Here is a 15,404-nt window from a genome sequence, read left to right as displayed (position 1 = left end):
TGATAATTCTATTCCATTTTAACAACCCCTGCTGCTGGTAACCTGGGAGATTTGCACATAGAAATGTGCGAGGGTCGTTTCACTAGATGTATATAACAAACACAAGCGCATTATCCCCATGTGTGTGTGTACATATACATAATGGAAAACAGCGTAAATCCTATAGGGAAGAGCATGGTGAGTCATACTGCTTTCCCATTTTTTTATCCTCATCCAATCCCTCTCTCTGTGATCGTCTCACCCTATATTGCTTCCCGCGGATATGTTCACCCTGATTGACGTTATATCTCTGGCAACCCTCACCAAATTTCGCGAACAAGAATGGCTAAGTGATTGAGGTAATCTTCAGGAATGACGTAACTCATTTATCAGTACTGGGAGGAAAATAAGTTCTCCTTCAAAGTAAAAAGTGGTCAAGTGAAATTATCCAGGCATTTTCAGTGATTATAATTGTATATTATTGGCAATAATTTTCGAGAAGGCTGAATATATATATTTATGAAACTGTTGTGTGTGTGTGCTGAGATAATGTGATAATTATTTTTATTGAAAATTTTATCGACTGAGCTTAACAAGACCATAATGTATTACATTGAGAAATAAATGTAATTACAATTGCATGCAAAGTATTTTTGTATTCCCCACGTGTGTGGTATGGATTTACTCAGCATAATAAAGAAGAGAAAGAAGTGAGTTAATTAACGAGTTTTGATGAACTTGAAATGTTATTAACAGTATTTGAAACTGTAATTTTTAAATAAAGATTAAAAAAAATAGCTTGAATGATCAAAAATATATATATATTTATTGATGAATAAATAATTATTATTATCTTTATGTTTTATTATTAAGAATGATGTTTTTAGTTGTTTCTAAATCGATAAATTATGAGAATTAATCAGTGGATATACTAGGATGAATTATTTGAATTATTATTTTATGTTAATTGAACAATTTTATTCATTACTAATGCCACTAATTTCTCTGTGTGCAAACGTACTGGTAATTTGTAGAGAATATAATTACGCTCAATTACATGCAGAAAGGAAAAGTAATATTTTTCAGTGAAGAAATAACTGGAACTAACATAGAATAATATTTTCTGAGTATTAAATCAGAGTAACTGTAATTATAGTACTAGACATTTTTATTCTTCAACAAAAATTATTTTCTAGTTTTTACAATGAGTCCTAGGAATTTTATATAATTTCAATTCAATTTTAGAATTGGAATGAAGATACCACATGCAGAATATTTATGCCAAAATTATGTAAAAACTCAATCGTGATTAAATAGTGGTGTATAAATATTTATAATAAGTAATAATAAACATAAAAGAAAATTGAAAGGATATGTTGATCATAATCAAATCAAATTGGCTGAGAATATAAATGAAATTAGGGTATAACTGGTCCAACATTGGGAAAACATTTTCAAGCTTGATCTAATGTTGGACCAGGCATGAACCTGCTTCTCACTAGGGTTTTGAAACCTGATCATCATGGTACAACAGTCTTAAAATAAATAAAATTCCCTAGTGATCCAGAAAATTTTGCATGGTTTCCAATAGAGTACTGCTGATTCTTATTAGATTAGGTAATATGGCTTTGGAATACAACTTTTTTTATCAAAATATTCAATATTAACAGATGTATTATCATCCAACATCAAACCAACTATCAAAAAGAGAACAGATGAATAAAATATGTTAGAAATGTACTTTCATGGCTGAGGAATGCATTTCTTGTCATAAGAAAAAAACTAGAGTAAATTTGAATGATAAATAAATCCCTTGTTTAGCATAAATTTGAAAAAAATTTCTAGTTTGATCCTCATGTCCAGCCGCTGTTGAATCATCCAACGAGCGAAGGACAAGCGTACTCAGCAGAGGCAACTAATTCTCTACTCGAATACGAGTGAGTTTGCAGCGTTGTCACGTTTTCCAAAGCAAACTTGCGTACTTGTGCCCTTATTATCATTTAGTCCTATCGTTTGCATTGACGTATCTCAACAAAGCCTTTGTCTTGACTGTTTATAGATAGAGACTTCTTTGATATATAGTCTATCGCGTGAGATATAATACCAGACTCAATAATACTTTCACGAGGCCACGAGTGTTCATCCACAACAGGAATATGCTAATGTCATATGCTTTGTATTTATTGCGTTACGCTCAGATATAAACACAACTTACAACGACAATGCATCATGTAGGGATTAAGTACCATAACTGGACATGAGTTCTGGAATGTTCCAACAAGCTATAAGTGTATTGTCAGACCCAGCATGCGACTCATAATTGTTCAAGAGTAATAGCATACGTTATAGTAAGTAATGATTGAGAATAAATAAGATAACTAAATAAAAATTTTGCATGGCTAAAGGTGAAACCCATCACCACGGAAAAGCATCAACGCAAGCGCATTTATGTTCAAGCGGGTAATTCAAGAAGCTGTTATTCACTCACTCTCTCTCTCTCTCTTTCTCTCTCTACACATACTTCATACGCATTCTCAACGAAACCGCGACAATGAATGTAACCACAGGTCGAAACTCTAGACGAGTCCGACATCAACGACCGGTTAAGGGTCTTCATAACTGTATAAGAGGTTCTAAAGGACAAATGCTCTGATTTTCCTTTTTGTTAAGAATGTCGTTAGAATCCAGTTTTTAATTAAAAATAAGGAAGCTTGCAGAAATCAATAGTTTTTTTTGGAAAATTAAATGAACTCTCGTTTGAAAAATAAGTGTTGGATAAATTGAATAATGAATTAAATAATGTACTCTCTTTTTGTGAAGTAGAATAATTATCCATATTAGCAGAATATTTTTTGTAAATAATTTTAATTAATTCGCTCGAAACAAGAGAATTATTTGTTCAATTCAATTTTCAGTACTACAAATTATAATATTGAAAAGAAAATTGAATCTTTAATTTAAAAATGTTTTTTAATTTTATAATATTCAGTAACCATTCCTATCTCGTTAATAATCAATGAAATATATTTTAAACAAGAAAATATTCACTCAATAATATTTCATTCAATGAAGTAAATTTTTCTTTCAGTAATCCCTGTACTGAAATTTAAATTCTTATGGCTTACTGTTAATTTAAAATACAGGTGAAATTCCTAATACAATAGATTCTTCAAAAGGTCTGACCTGCAGAAGGACGAAATTTTCCCAGATTATCTTTATTTAATCCTTGTCAAACAATTGCACCTTCGTTTACCAGAACCTTCATAAAATCATAAACTTTTATACATAAATTGTAAATACTCTCAAAGCTTCGAGAGTTTCAAATTGTCTTTCGGATTTGTTGGAGAATTTACTGTAAAAATATATTTCTGAAAATTTAAAATTCTAAATACACTCAAAAGAATATACATTGAATTTGTTCTTCATTTTCAACAGGTATTTTCTGCAAAATAATTATTAGTTCTTATAGTCATAAAGTTTTTGAATTTTATAATTCATCATAAAATAAATTTCTATAAATTTATTTATTTAGGTTATGAGAAAAAATTCTCTAATGCTTATTCTATGAAAGACAGAATAAATACCCTCATAACAATTTTGTTTCCATTATTTTCCAAGAAAAATCAATAAGTATTGAATAATTGATTTCCAGAGAAAAGAAAGCATAGCCTTTAGTAAAGCAACAATTGATTCACTTATTCAGAACAAACTATTTGAATGTCACTCCAAAATCCAACTCATTCACGTGACTGTGGTAAAAGTGAAGGAAATGTTAATGATAAAAGAGAAAGATAATACTTTTAGATATTTTTACTGAGCCTTTAATATATTTTCACGAAGATAAAAGAAAACGTCATGATAACGATGACTAATACCAAAGGAACGTTATCGTCCTCTTTTCAAGAATATATCAGCATTTACTAATATGTACCCCAACACAATAAATGCACATTCATGTAAACAATATAAACTCATATGAACCCAGGAATTAGACTTAATATGAGTATTATAACATGAATAAAAAAAAGAAGCATTCAAACAGGAAGAGTCTATTTCAAAACCCGACATTCACGATTCGCACGTGGATTAATAATTATATCACGTACCATGCCTTCGTCGATAGATGCGTCCTCTTCAAAGTAACAATCATCATTTTCTTCCGGTGGCAGAGAGCTAGAAGTTTCCGGTGACTCTTTAATATCCTGGCGCCCTAACCAATCCATCTTCTTCAGAATTGATTTGAATATAAATCTCAAGACTCAGAGAAAAAAAAATCTTCCAAATGTCCAATAGCTACTTCATCAACTATAGTACCATGTCAAAGAGAATCTACTATCGATCTACATTACGTCTCTTATAAGGTACACTTCAACGATCGGTGGGAATCACAGTCATTGCCGAGGTAACATGCCGGCACGCGGGAACCTGACATTTGCCAAATGTCAAGATAATTTATTTATACACCCACCACTAGTAACAACACAATTCAACTAAATTCATTCAAAAGCCAATTAATCAATCACTCTTCAAGTCTTTAAACAATCAATTAAGATGAATATTTTTCAATACGAGATCACTCACTGTAACACTTATTGATCAATTGAATCGAACAAGCACTAATTCAGTGGCACTTGAGCACAAAACTGTTGATAAAAAAGTGATATTGCAAGTCTACTGATCGAAAATAAACGTCAGAGAATTGAGTAGAATATATAGTAGCGTGTAAACGAGAGGGAACGTGATGGAAACGCGCGTGCGGGTGAATGCCGGTGCAGCTGCAACTACGAGCAAACTGGGAATGCTGGAAGTAGTGGTATGGAGGATGGCTCGAGGTACTGGTCGGAGTAGCAGGCCGGAAAGCAGCGGCTGCTTCACGTAGCCCTGCTCACTTGGTACAACACGCAGTCAGAGCGTGGAGAGAGTGTATAGCGTCACGCAGGAGTGACAAAGACCGCGAAAATACCGAAGAGAAAGAGAAGCGTTGTTGAATATGGTACCCTATTAATGGTGGGAAGGGAGACGGAAACAGCGGGGGCGTGCAACAGTATTCCTTCCTTCCTTCAATTTTGGCCTCTCATTTTTTTTTCCTACTTGTGTCTTCGTTCTTCAAAGCTACAGCTTCTACTAGGCTCTCACTTCAATATTAGACTTCTCTCTTTTATCCCTTCCCTAGGCCCCGTCCCCTCCAAGTGGTCGACAGTCACCACGGGTTCAGGGACGATCCTTCCAGACTCGATTTTAGGGAGAATGCGACACATAGGGATTTCCCGCCTGTACATTGAGGGGAATCAGTCTGGTACTACTGTGGGCTGAAGGGTAATATTAAGGGCGAGGGCTACTAATCGATTGTCCTGATGAATTAGACGGGAATAACTAGTCAAGATGATTGTCACCAAAATATACAATATGCCGTGTAAGTGTTATGTTTGACTTTCGTAATAAATTAATAGGACAACTTTATCACTGGACATCGTTGGTAATAACAATATTTCTAATATTTTTTTCAATTTATTAATATTATTGACATTATTAATAATAAATAATGATTTTATTTTCATGCTCTAATAATGATGATAATAGCTTATATTCTTTTTTTCTTTTGGAGTAAATTTTTTTTATTCAATCTTTGATCGAAACTTTTTTTTCCAATCATTCTGCTGTCAAAGCAGAACTCGCAGTGGTTTACTTTGAAGTCCCTAGAATGAGCAATAATAATTGTTATTTTATTTTGTATTCTATCACCGAATAAAAAAAAAAACACGAAACATTCAGAGATTTTAGTGATTTATTAATTCATAGATATCAGTATTGTGCATTGAATAATGTTTAAAGCGATTTTAATACCTTCCTCATATTTTTTTAAAATTTATTAAACATCGTGTATTATGATTCATCCATGCGTAAAAATTATTTGCTGTACGCTAAATACAAAAGTGAATGAACGCTGTCATTGTATAATGCCAGACAAGTACATAGTGATCATTATGAAAGCATTGAAAAAAAAATGATGACCTTCAATATTGCTGAGGGGTCGTCCGTTACAAATAGCAAAGATAAATCTTGGTGAGCGTTACACATATTCTCTGATAAGTCAAACCAAGAGAGTTATGAGTAAATTAAGTGAGTGAGTCAAGAGTGGTAAAAAAAAATTACAAGGAAAGGGTTGGCAAACGCTGTGCCGACGATATTTCGGGTCACGGATGGCTGCCTCTAATGAAATACTGGATGATACATCCCTGAATCTCTTGGGTCTGGTGGCGGGGGTTGACGGAAGGTCGGGATGAGAGAATACAGGATTCAGGGGTAGGATTCGACGATGCAAGGACAAGAGAAAGGGACATAGTAAAGACTAATGGTAGAGTACGAGTGAGAGAAGAGAGAGAAAGGAAGAGAGATGGTACATGTGTTGGTTGCCCTTGGCAACCTACGAGGCTTATGCTTCGTCGTCCAACTCACTCAGAATATGCTACAGCTTGTATATATTCGTTAGGACCGATGTTTATATGTGACTGTATACGAGCCACTAGTCTAGCCTACACACAGTTACATATTATGTCCCGTCAATGCTCACACACAATTCTAAAGATTTATACGCGTGGGTGAGTTAATTGATTTCCCTTTTGTTGGACTAGAGGGCGATGTCCCGCCTCGATCGGTCCAAAAAAAATGCCTTATCAGACACCAATATTTCTTCAAATGTTTACGATCAAAATACATGTTACAGTCGAATATAAAATTACATTTTTAAGTGACTTTTAATGCTTATTAGTTGGGTGAACAACTTATTCAATGGATAGGTCTTTTGTATGAACATCAATCATAAGACAAAAGTCTCGGCTTTATGATGATGTTACTGTTATGTAGGAGTCAATGAATAGAAGTACAGGTTATGTAATAGAATTCTAAATCAGGTTAGGAATTGGATACAGCTTTGATTTTATGGAAAATTAATTTTCAGCCTGTTGAGTGTAACAATAGAGAAAAAGAATTTCTTTTTGTGAAAGAAAAGTTTTATTGACTACTTTATTCTTATATTTTGTTTGAATATTTAATTTATTGTGTACTAATAGTTTTAATGTTTATTGAATATGAAAAATCACAGTTTGTATACAATAATATGAATTTTATGAATCAGAAAAAGTAAAGAAACTTTCTAATCAATAAAATTAGGGTAGAAAATAAAATATTCATAAAATAAAAAAGTTAGTCATATTTTCGGCGATAAAATCTTACATAAAAATTAGATCTGTCAAGCTTTCTTTTTTTTTTTTAAAAACTAACATTGATTTTTCCTCTGGTAATATAAGGGCAAGTATTCTTGCTTGTCATAAAACCATCTTCGTCAGATGGTTAAAATATTTATTTTTTAATTATCTCAAATTTAATTGACATTATTTATCTCATTTAATCTTGGAAAACGTACTCTGAACAAATATTTATTAATACCGTTTTCAAGATTGAAAATTTATGCAAATTAATATTGAATAAATTAAATCATAATAAAAATATTAAATACTTGGAGTATTTACACTACATTTCTGTCAAAATTTTTACAAAGAAAAAAATAAACGATAACATAACTTACGTAATGTATCTAGACTCAATAATATGTACATTAGAAAAATATTACATATTAATATTCGTACAAAATAAAGTAGAATCAATAAACTCATACTTCAAGATAACGTTATCAATGTCTCCAAAAAAACAATCTCCAAGTATTAATTATGATACTAATTAAAGTAAAGTGACAAAGTCTTGTGTTTGTTTTCAACCAATGGCAAGTAAAAAAAACAGTATAACACAACAGATAAATGTATTCTAATCTATAATACCCAATCTAAGACCCAAGAGTTTTGTCGGACGAGTAGGTAACTAGTTCATAGAGTTTATCGGGCCGGAAGTGAGCGGCCAGTTACGAAAGATTGCGGTGATCGTGTGACTAGAATTGCACGCAACATGCCTGGAAATTATACATTCAAAGAATTTCTGTTTTTTTCTCTTTTTATAATTAATCAGTATTATTGTTTCTATAATGCATTTTTTTCCAATTAGCCTTTTTTCGAATTAGTTTAACGAAGGAAATTAAAGGACATGGTTAAACCGTGAATCACCTATGAACTTGCTCCATGCATAATATGGGTTTCTGCTTACAAAATTCACAATGTACGGCTTCCCATGCTCAACACCAAGGTATTGGCCACGTGTTTATGGGTTATCGAGCTTGGAGAGCAGAGGCCAACACGTTTCGTCCTGCCTGCCAATTAAGAGAGCTCAACGCCGTAATCTGGGATACTCAGTAATATGCAAATGCTCTTACGCCCCCAACTCTACATGCATGCAACCACTGCATCACTATACATCTACCATTTCTCCTTTCCTTTATAACGTACATACTATAGCGGATGGTCACGATCGTTATCTCTTCACACTACTAACCAATCCCACACCAATAATAACCCATTCGTTAGGATACAAAATCAACCTCTTCTTCCAAAAGGTGATATTAAAATGCCGACGAGAAAATGACTCGTAATTCATTTCATCATCAAGTTATGGCCCTCTTGATTATATACAATCATCTAAATACTTTAAGTTTTCAACTAAAGCGGTCCCAATCAAATTATATTCTCGTTTTACATTGTTATTCTTACGCTCATTTTATTGACTTTCTTTGGTATAAAATATCAAAATAATCAGGAAAAAATGTGCTTGTTCTTAATGAAAGATATGTTTTTTACACGTGAGGTAATGATCGTTACTTATTTTTTTAAGTTCATTTAGTTTCTAAAAGATTCATTTGTTTTTTTTTCTTACCGTGCGGAAAATTCACTTTTCTGTTTAAGAAAGGTAAGGATTCCTCTAAATAATCTCAAACCATGTACTACCGAATCGTATCCATAGTTTACTCCAACGGATTTTTCCTCCCTAGACTTGTAATGTACTATTTTCGCTATCGCTGTGTAGAAAAGTCTCTTTTTCTGCTTGAAATTCATCAAATATTTTGCACATCCATAGTGAAACATTGTACTTGTATCCCAACAAGATAATTAAGCTAGATGTATGTTGTTTAAATCTACCTACTTTCCCTCCCTAGGTGAGAAAGTACGACTTTTCGGAACATTTCTATATAAAATAAAAATTTTTCACCTTCTAAGGCTTGTACAATGATAGATAACCACCTTGTACAACATGACAAAATTTGCTTGTACGTTGGCGTGGGCGGAATGTCTTATTTTACCTTTGTGATGCATAATATACTATTTACTGCTTCTAAGTAGGTTAAGTAACAAATCTCAACCTTTACTGCATTAACTTACGATTGTTGAACATGCAAAAAATGAAGCCTTGTCTGTTTTGAGTAAAATTTATATTCATTGTAATTAGAAGTTATATTCGCGATTTCAAACATCTATCTAGTTGATTCTATGAATATAATAAATCAAAATATTAAACAAATGTGTTTTAATTTACACTTCAACATTACATGTTAACATAACCTCTTTATTTAGAATGCAATTTTACACCAGAACTCGAATTAAAGAAAATGTATAAAAACGTTTTAAACTAAAAGAAAAAACATTTACGAAGAATTGATTGCAATATTCGTGAAAATATAATGATTCACTTCTCTTTTCTTCTAAAATTTATAAATTCAGATTTTGCCATTATTCATGAGACCCATTAATCAACAAGAGAATACACCGGAGATAGATATAACATTAATATGACTTTATTTTCATAATCATTCATGTTTTAGCAAAAAGATGTTATAACTATAACAATATTTACTCTGAACTCATTATTATTACAATTGTCATCCTGGCATAATTATTTTCTCATCTTTTTTTTTGAAATAATTATTTTTCAACTAATAAATATTCGTTAAAAACGTACAATAAGAGGGAAAAAACTTTATACTTTCCATAAAGTTTTTTCATAATGTAAACTATACCCGGAAAGGAAAAAATGTAAATGAGAATTTCTCTGTGAAAAAAGAGAATTTACTCGTCGCTTATATTTCCACAAATAAAATAAATACATTCGTTCAGTGACATCAAAAGAATTCAAAAGAAGAAACAACAAAATTTCGTCGCGTTTTTAAATTCTATAGAGACCGTGGTGTGTTTATATTCAAGTCGGATGTTCTGGTGCATAGTCTGAGCGATATAATATAATTTAATGTTGATGAGAAAAGAGATCACTTTAGAGGAGTAGGGGTGGAAAAGCATTGTAGGAGGATTTAAGCGTTAAATTTAAATGGTCTATGGTCCTGTCTACGAGCACATTTGCGTGTCGTAACGAGTTTACATAGTTCAAGTCTCTGTACTAAAATGTAGGTGGACGTAATACAAGAGACCTATTTTATGCTTCAACACTACATTACACACTACATAACATGTGTCCATTACTTTGCAATTTTCTCTATTTCTATATCACATCTCCTCTGTGCTATTTATCTCATATAATATCGTGTAAAATATATACATATATAACATACTACAATACTTTTATCACAATTACACGACTATACAATTTAATTACCCAATTAGTATAAAATATACTACAATGTTTTATCAACTCTTATCATTTTATTTATTGAAATAGTCAAATAAAATATTTTTTAAAGGTAATTTATCGGTTAGATAAAATAATTTAAATTTATTCAACGTTAGAAATTCCTGGGATTGCGAATTTGCACATTTGTGTAGCAAAAGGAAATAGTCTTCTTTGCCATCAAGCTAATGCGTTAGTTCACCCATGAGGTCAAGCCAAGTCACATCGACCTCGAAACTCCATCCTAGAAGTCTGTAAATATGCACTGGGGAGCATCCAGGGTTAAGCGAAGATTTGCATCTCCGTACGGCAAAGGTACCGAGTCAGTTAGTAAGAAAATAAGTGCGGCAGTTGGCTTAGATATGGCAAAAGTACTCCCGCAAGGATCCCACGCAGTTCACAGAATATGTATATATATGTGAACGATGTCCTTTTCTATATCGCCCCCTTTGCGGTCGTATCTCTTGTGGCGCTCGACCGGCCTACCGACAAAACGAATTGCACGCTGGGGGCAAGAGTTCTCGATTCACTTTGTCGGAGACAAGGATCAGACAACAGGCAACAGCGAGATAAAATGTGTATGAGGACGAACACCACAGTCAATAGAATAAAGATGAAGAAAAGAAGAAGGAGGAGGGAATTCACTTTGTTCACGACAATGATCAGACAATGGTTATCTTTTAAAATACATCCAAAAGTGCCTTCAATGCAAATGAAAACATCATGAAACAAATGTTTTTAAATGTTGTTACAAAGACTATGTCAAGTTGTGTCAAATAAATTTTTATTTCCGATCAAGAGATACTTGTTGCAGGTGCCAAGTCATTGACACGTTCCTCAATCACTTTTTTATTTGATGAATTATCGATTAAATTCATCATTACTTTTTCATTTTCATTCTTTTATTAACTTTTGTTGGATACTTTCTAATCATAAAATAGAATTAGATACACAGTTCATGGGTAAGACAAACTTTCGATCAATTGAATAGAACACGTGTACTTGTAATTAAATAAATTAATTGTCAATATTGAATTTTAATAAAAAAAATTTATTTATAAATTTATTAGTTAATAAACTGTTCAAGTAATAGAAGCTAACATGGATAACTGTAAACATGTAGACATGTACTCAATGTTAAATGTCATCAAGAAACCATGAGAATCAATACAACTAAAAGTGTATAAAAATGAACTATCGAATATTCGGATTCGTTCAAGACAATGTACAATTGATCGCTTTGGTGAGATTTGTTTTGAAACATTGGAAGTCAGAGTTAACATCTTGGAAATTTTAATATGTTAGAATTTTCCATACATTTTTTTTATTAATAAATAGAATAAATTACAATCTGTTAACGTGTAACCTTGAGTAATTGGCATGGTTTTTGCACTATTTTTAGGTCATCCATTGAGTTACTCCTTGTTTTTTGGTTTTTAAATGAAAGAAAACAAAAAACTAAAATCTTATAATCATAATAAAATTAATAGAAATAGTCTATTGGCTGTACTCTAGGTGTTGAAACGACTGATGAGATCTGTTGTTTTGAACTTCTTCAATCTTCTCATGATTTGCTCTTCATTAAACAGCTCTGTTATGAGTGCATTGGGATGAATACTCATTCTGGTTTTAGAGTTGAAGCTTAATCTGCCTATTGTTTCCTGGACTGTTTCCATGTCTAGGTCTTGGTGGATGTATTACATCCATACATGGAGAGAAATTTAGTGTAACAATTCTATCAATCTTACCAATGACTAGAAAAGTTACTAGCAGTACAGTAATTTTTAGAATACATATGGTAATTTTTTCTATCACACTGGAGTGTCACCAAATTATCATTATTGACGGTAATTTTTACAGTGCATTTTTCTCTGCGCATTAAAGTGTATATTATTGACCTCTGATGCAAATAAAGGAATGTTATAAGCTTGGAGCTTTCGTCTATTTCGCTGTATAATTGTTTTTTCCAATGGTTTCTAACTATTTAGGTTAAATGAAAATCTGTTCAGTCTCTTGAAGATCATTATCTCTTTTTCTAGGTTTTTATAAAATCTCTTCTAGTAATTATTTGAATATTTTTATTTCATTATTGATATAAACAATCTGATTTTATTAAGTTATACACATTAAATATTTATTTTGATAAATTATTTACTTAGCATAAAATTTTTTTTCAATGTACATTTAGTACTTTAGTTTCAGCAATAATTCAGTGACGTTCTTAAAAACTAATGTTAAATTTAATCATTCTGATTTTTACTTTTCAAAGTCTTTAAAGATGAAGATATTGAAATTTTCACTACAAAATTATTTAGAATTTATTTATATTATACTAAAAATATTTTTGCACACTTCAAAATGTGTAAATTTTTAAAATTCATCTCTGCTATTAAAAATACGCTAAAAATATTAATACATACATATTGTGATGCTATTGAGATCAGTTATTTTGTATTTGAAACCATTTTCAAATCACATTTCACTGATAATCCAGCTTTAAAAATTGAATAAGGATATTAACTCTCCATTTATTATAATTTACTTTTCTTTTGACTGAATGTTACAAAAATAAAAAAATTTGAAAAAATGGTTTTATTAATCAATTAATTCCGCCAATTTATCTAACTAATTTGTTAAGTCTACATTGATATAATAAACATGTACTGGTAAGCTTCAATGAAGTATTTAACAGTTGATGTTGAACGCATTCTCGCTTATTTGTGATAATTAAAAGACGTATACCGCTGTTGGCGCTGAGATGAATCGAAAGTGTGTGGGAATGTGTTGAGCATCATTTTACTCTTGTTTCAATGATGTTGAATAAAAAAAAAGTAGTAGGAAAAGGAGGAGGATTATATCACTAATGATTGAAACGAATTGCTCTGATCGAAGAACGGAATTGCAAAAGTTGTTCTTCCAATCTTTATCTCACATCTAATGAATTATCTTAGCTGTACGTGGCAGTAAGAGATATCTTTTATTGTGCACTATGCCGAATAGATACTTTATTACTATTATTTTATTAATGATTCAGCAGTTTCCGTAACTACAAATAACGCTTTAATGTACCCTCTTACTGTGAATTAAATTGCCAATATATTTGGATTAAGTTAGAGATCGGTAGAAAATGGCCTCGGTCAATAACGCTCTTGATAGTTAATGGTAACCACACTTTGTGAAATTCAATCTAACTGTTAAGAAATATGCTTCGCTGCAAATATAATATTCATTTAAAAGGAACGGTTTATATTGAATTTTTAAAACATAATCAAAGGTTTAATCTTTTAATAACATTTTATCTAATTAATTTCCAGATAAAAATATTCAATAATTGGTACTTAATCTTTTTCTCTAATTTTAATATTATTAAAGAAATGTTACTTAATCAGAGCAGGTTGTTGAGCATTTTAAATGATTAATTATATTTTTTAGATTTAAATCTTTTCGCAAAATATGTCAAATTAATGAGTATACTGGATTAGAGTATTACTTTCATATTTTATTTTAGTTTTTCGGTTTCACAAAAATAACTAGTTTTTTTTTTTCAGTAAAAATTATCAAAAAATGGTAAAAAGTTTTATATTGGTTGGTAAAAATTTCGAGAAAAAAATTGATAAATTCAGGAATTCAATTTCTATTCAATATTCAATATTAGTATAAGGATATAAGGATATTTTTAATGAATATATTGAACAGAAAATACATTTATGAATTTATGAATTTTTTTTAGAAATTTTAATTAACCAACATAGGACTTTTTACCATTTTTTGGTAATTTTTACCAACCAGAATATTACTTTTTCTTAAATTTGTTTGCTAAAAAAAAACTAGTAATTTTTAATTTTTTTTTGCTAGTAAATTTTACTCTAAATTGACTAGTAAAAAATCCTAGAAAATTTTTTTCGTGCATGTATCCAAGTTTAGTTAATTAAAACAAATACATTTACTCATATTTTGTTTGAAATTATTTGTTCATTAATTATTTGCTTTCGCCTCGTCTATCTTCTTGGTATATCTTAAGAATATTTTTTGAATTATTTAAAGTAATCCAAAATATTTCTAAGTAATTAGGAGTCTTTACAGACTGTACTATTGGATGAATTTTTATTCAAAATAACTCTGCCACACGAATAATACTAGCATAATATTTAGAATTTATTTTAGATTAATGAAGACAAATAATTCAATTGTATCAATTAATCATGAAATTAACACCATTTAACGTGTAAATTTTTCTCACAGCTTTCACAATTGTTGGTATTCTGTACGCAAATCGTAAAAATGGAACATTTTATGGAATCACTTTAGTGTCTGCATTGTCTATCTATCACAGATTTTTTTTCCAAAGACTATTTGACATAGATAGTGGAAAATTTGAAATACTTACAAAGACAGATGGAAACTTTTAAAGTGTCACTCAAAAAAAGTTGAAAAAGCATAAACATCGGGAAAAAAGTCCGAATTGAACTAAAATTATCACGATTTCATTCAAGCAGATAGCTTTCTTCTAGTGTTCTGGTATTTTGTTTTTTAAGATTTAGTGTTCTGTTTATATTTTTACATTCTGGTTACGTAAAAAGGATAAATAGCGTGGGAATAGAGAAAACTAGGGCAAGACGAACCTTTTAAGAATTTTAATAATCTATATTATCTATAATAAATATACAAAGGTTTAAATTGTATTTTTCACAGTTTAAAAATTTTTATTCTTATTCGTTTACGTAATACTTCAAGTAAGCCATTTCATTTTGCCTTTTGCCAATTCTTAAGGAGGTAATTCCACGACTAATAGTACAGTATGGGGAAAACCTATGTTAAAATTTAATTCAAAAATAAATGACAATATTTTATATAGAATGAAACTTTAC

General features: G+C 30.8%; 1 protein-coding gene across 4 annotated transcripts in view; it reads right to left on the bottom strand.

The window, feature by feature from the left end:
• LOC118064799 (amyloid beta A4 precursor protein-binding family B member 1-interacting protein) overlaps positions 1-15,404 on the bottom strand; it is a 137,517-nt gene that overhangs the window by 53,043 nt on the left and 69,070 nt on the right. Inside the window, exon 1 of one of the 4 annotated variants that reach the window (XM_035079781.1) lies at positions 4,086-4,847. The exons of the other annotated variants lie outside the window; for them this stretch is intronic. Within the exon in view, the coding sequence (XP_034935672.1) occupies positions 4,086-4,202 (117 nt within the window). The 5' untranslated portion in view covers positions 4,203-4,847. Of the gene's footprint in view, positions 1-4,085; positions 4,848-15,404 lie in introns of those variants that run through there. 4 annotated transcript variants of the gene reach the window in all.

This window comes from Chelonus insularis, unplaced genomic scaffold (assembly GCF_013357705.1).
Source record: "Chelonus insularis isolate UGA/USDA-ARS -01 unplaced genomic scaffold, ASM1335770v1 contig_109_pilon, whole genome shotgun sequence".
NCBI classification, from domain to species: Eukaryota; Metazoa; Arthropoda; class Insecta; order Hymenoptera; family Braconidae; genus Chelonus; species Chelonus insularis.
Note: the sequence above shows the minus strand (reverse complement) of the source record. Positions and strands in the feature narration are given on the sequence as shown.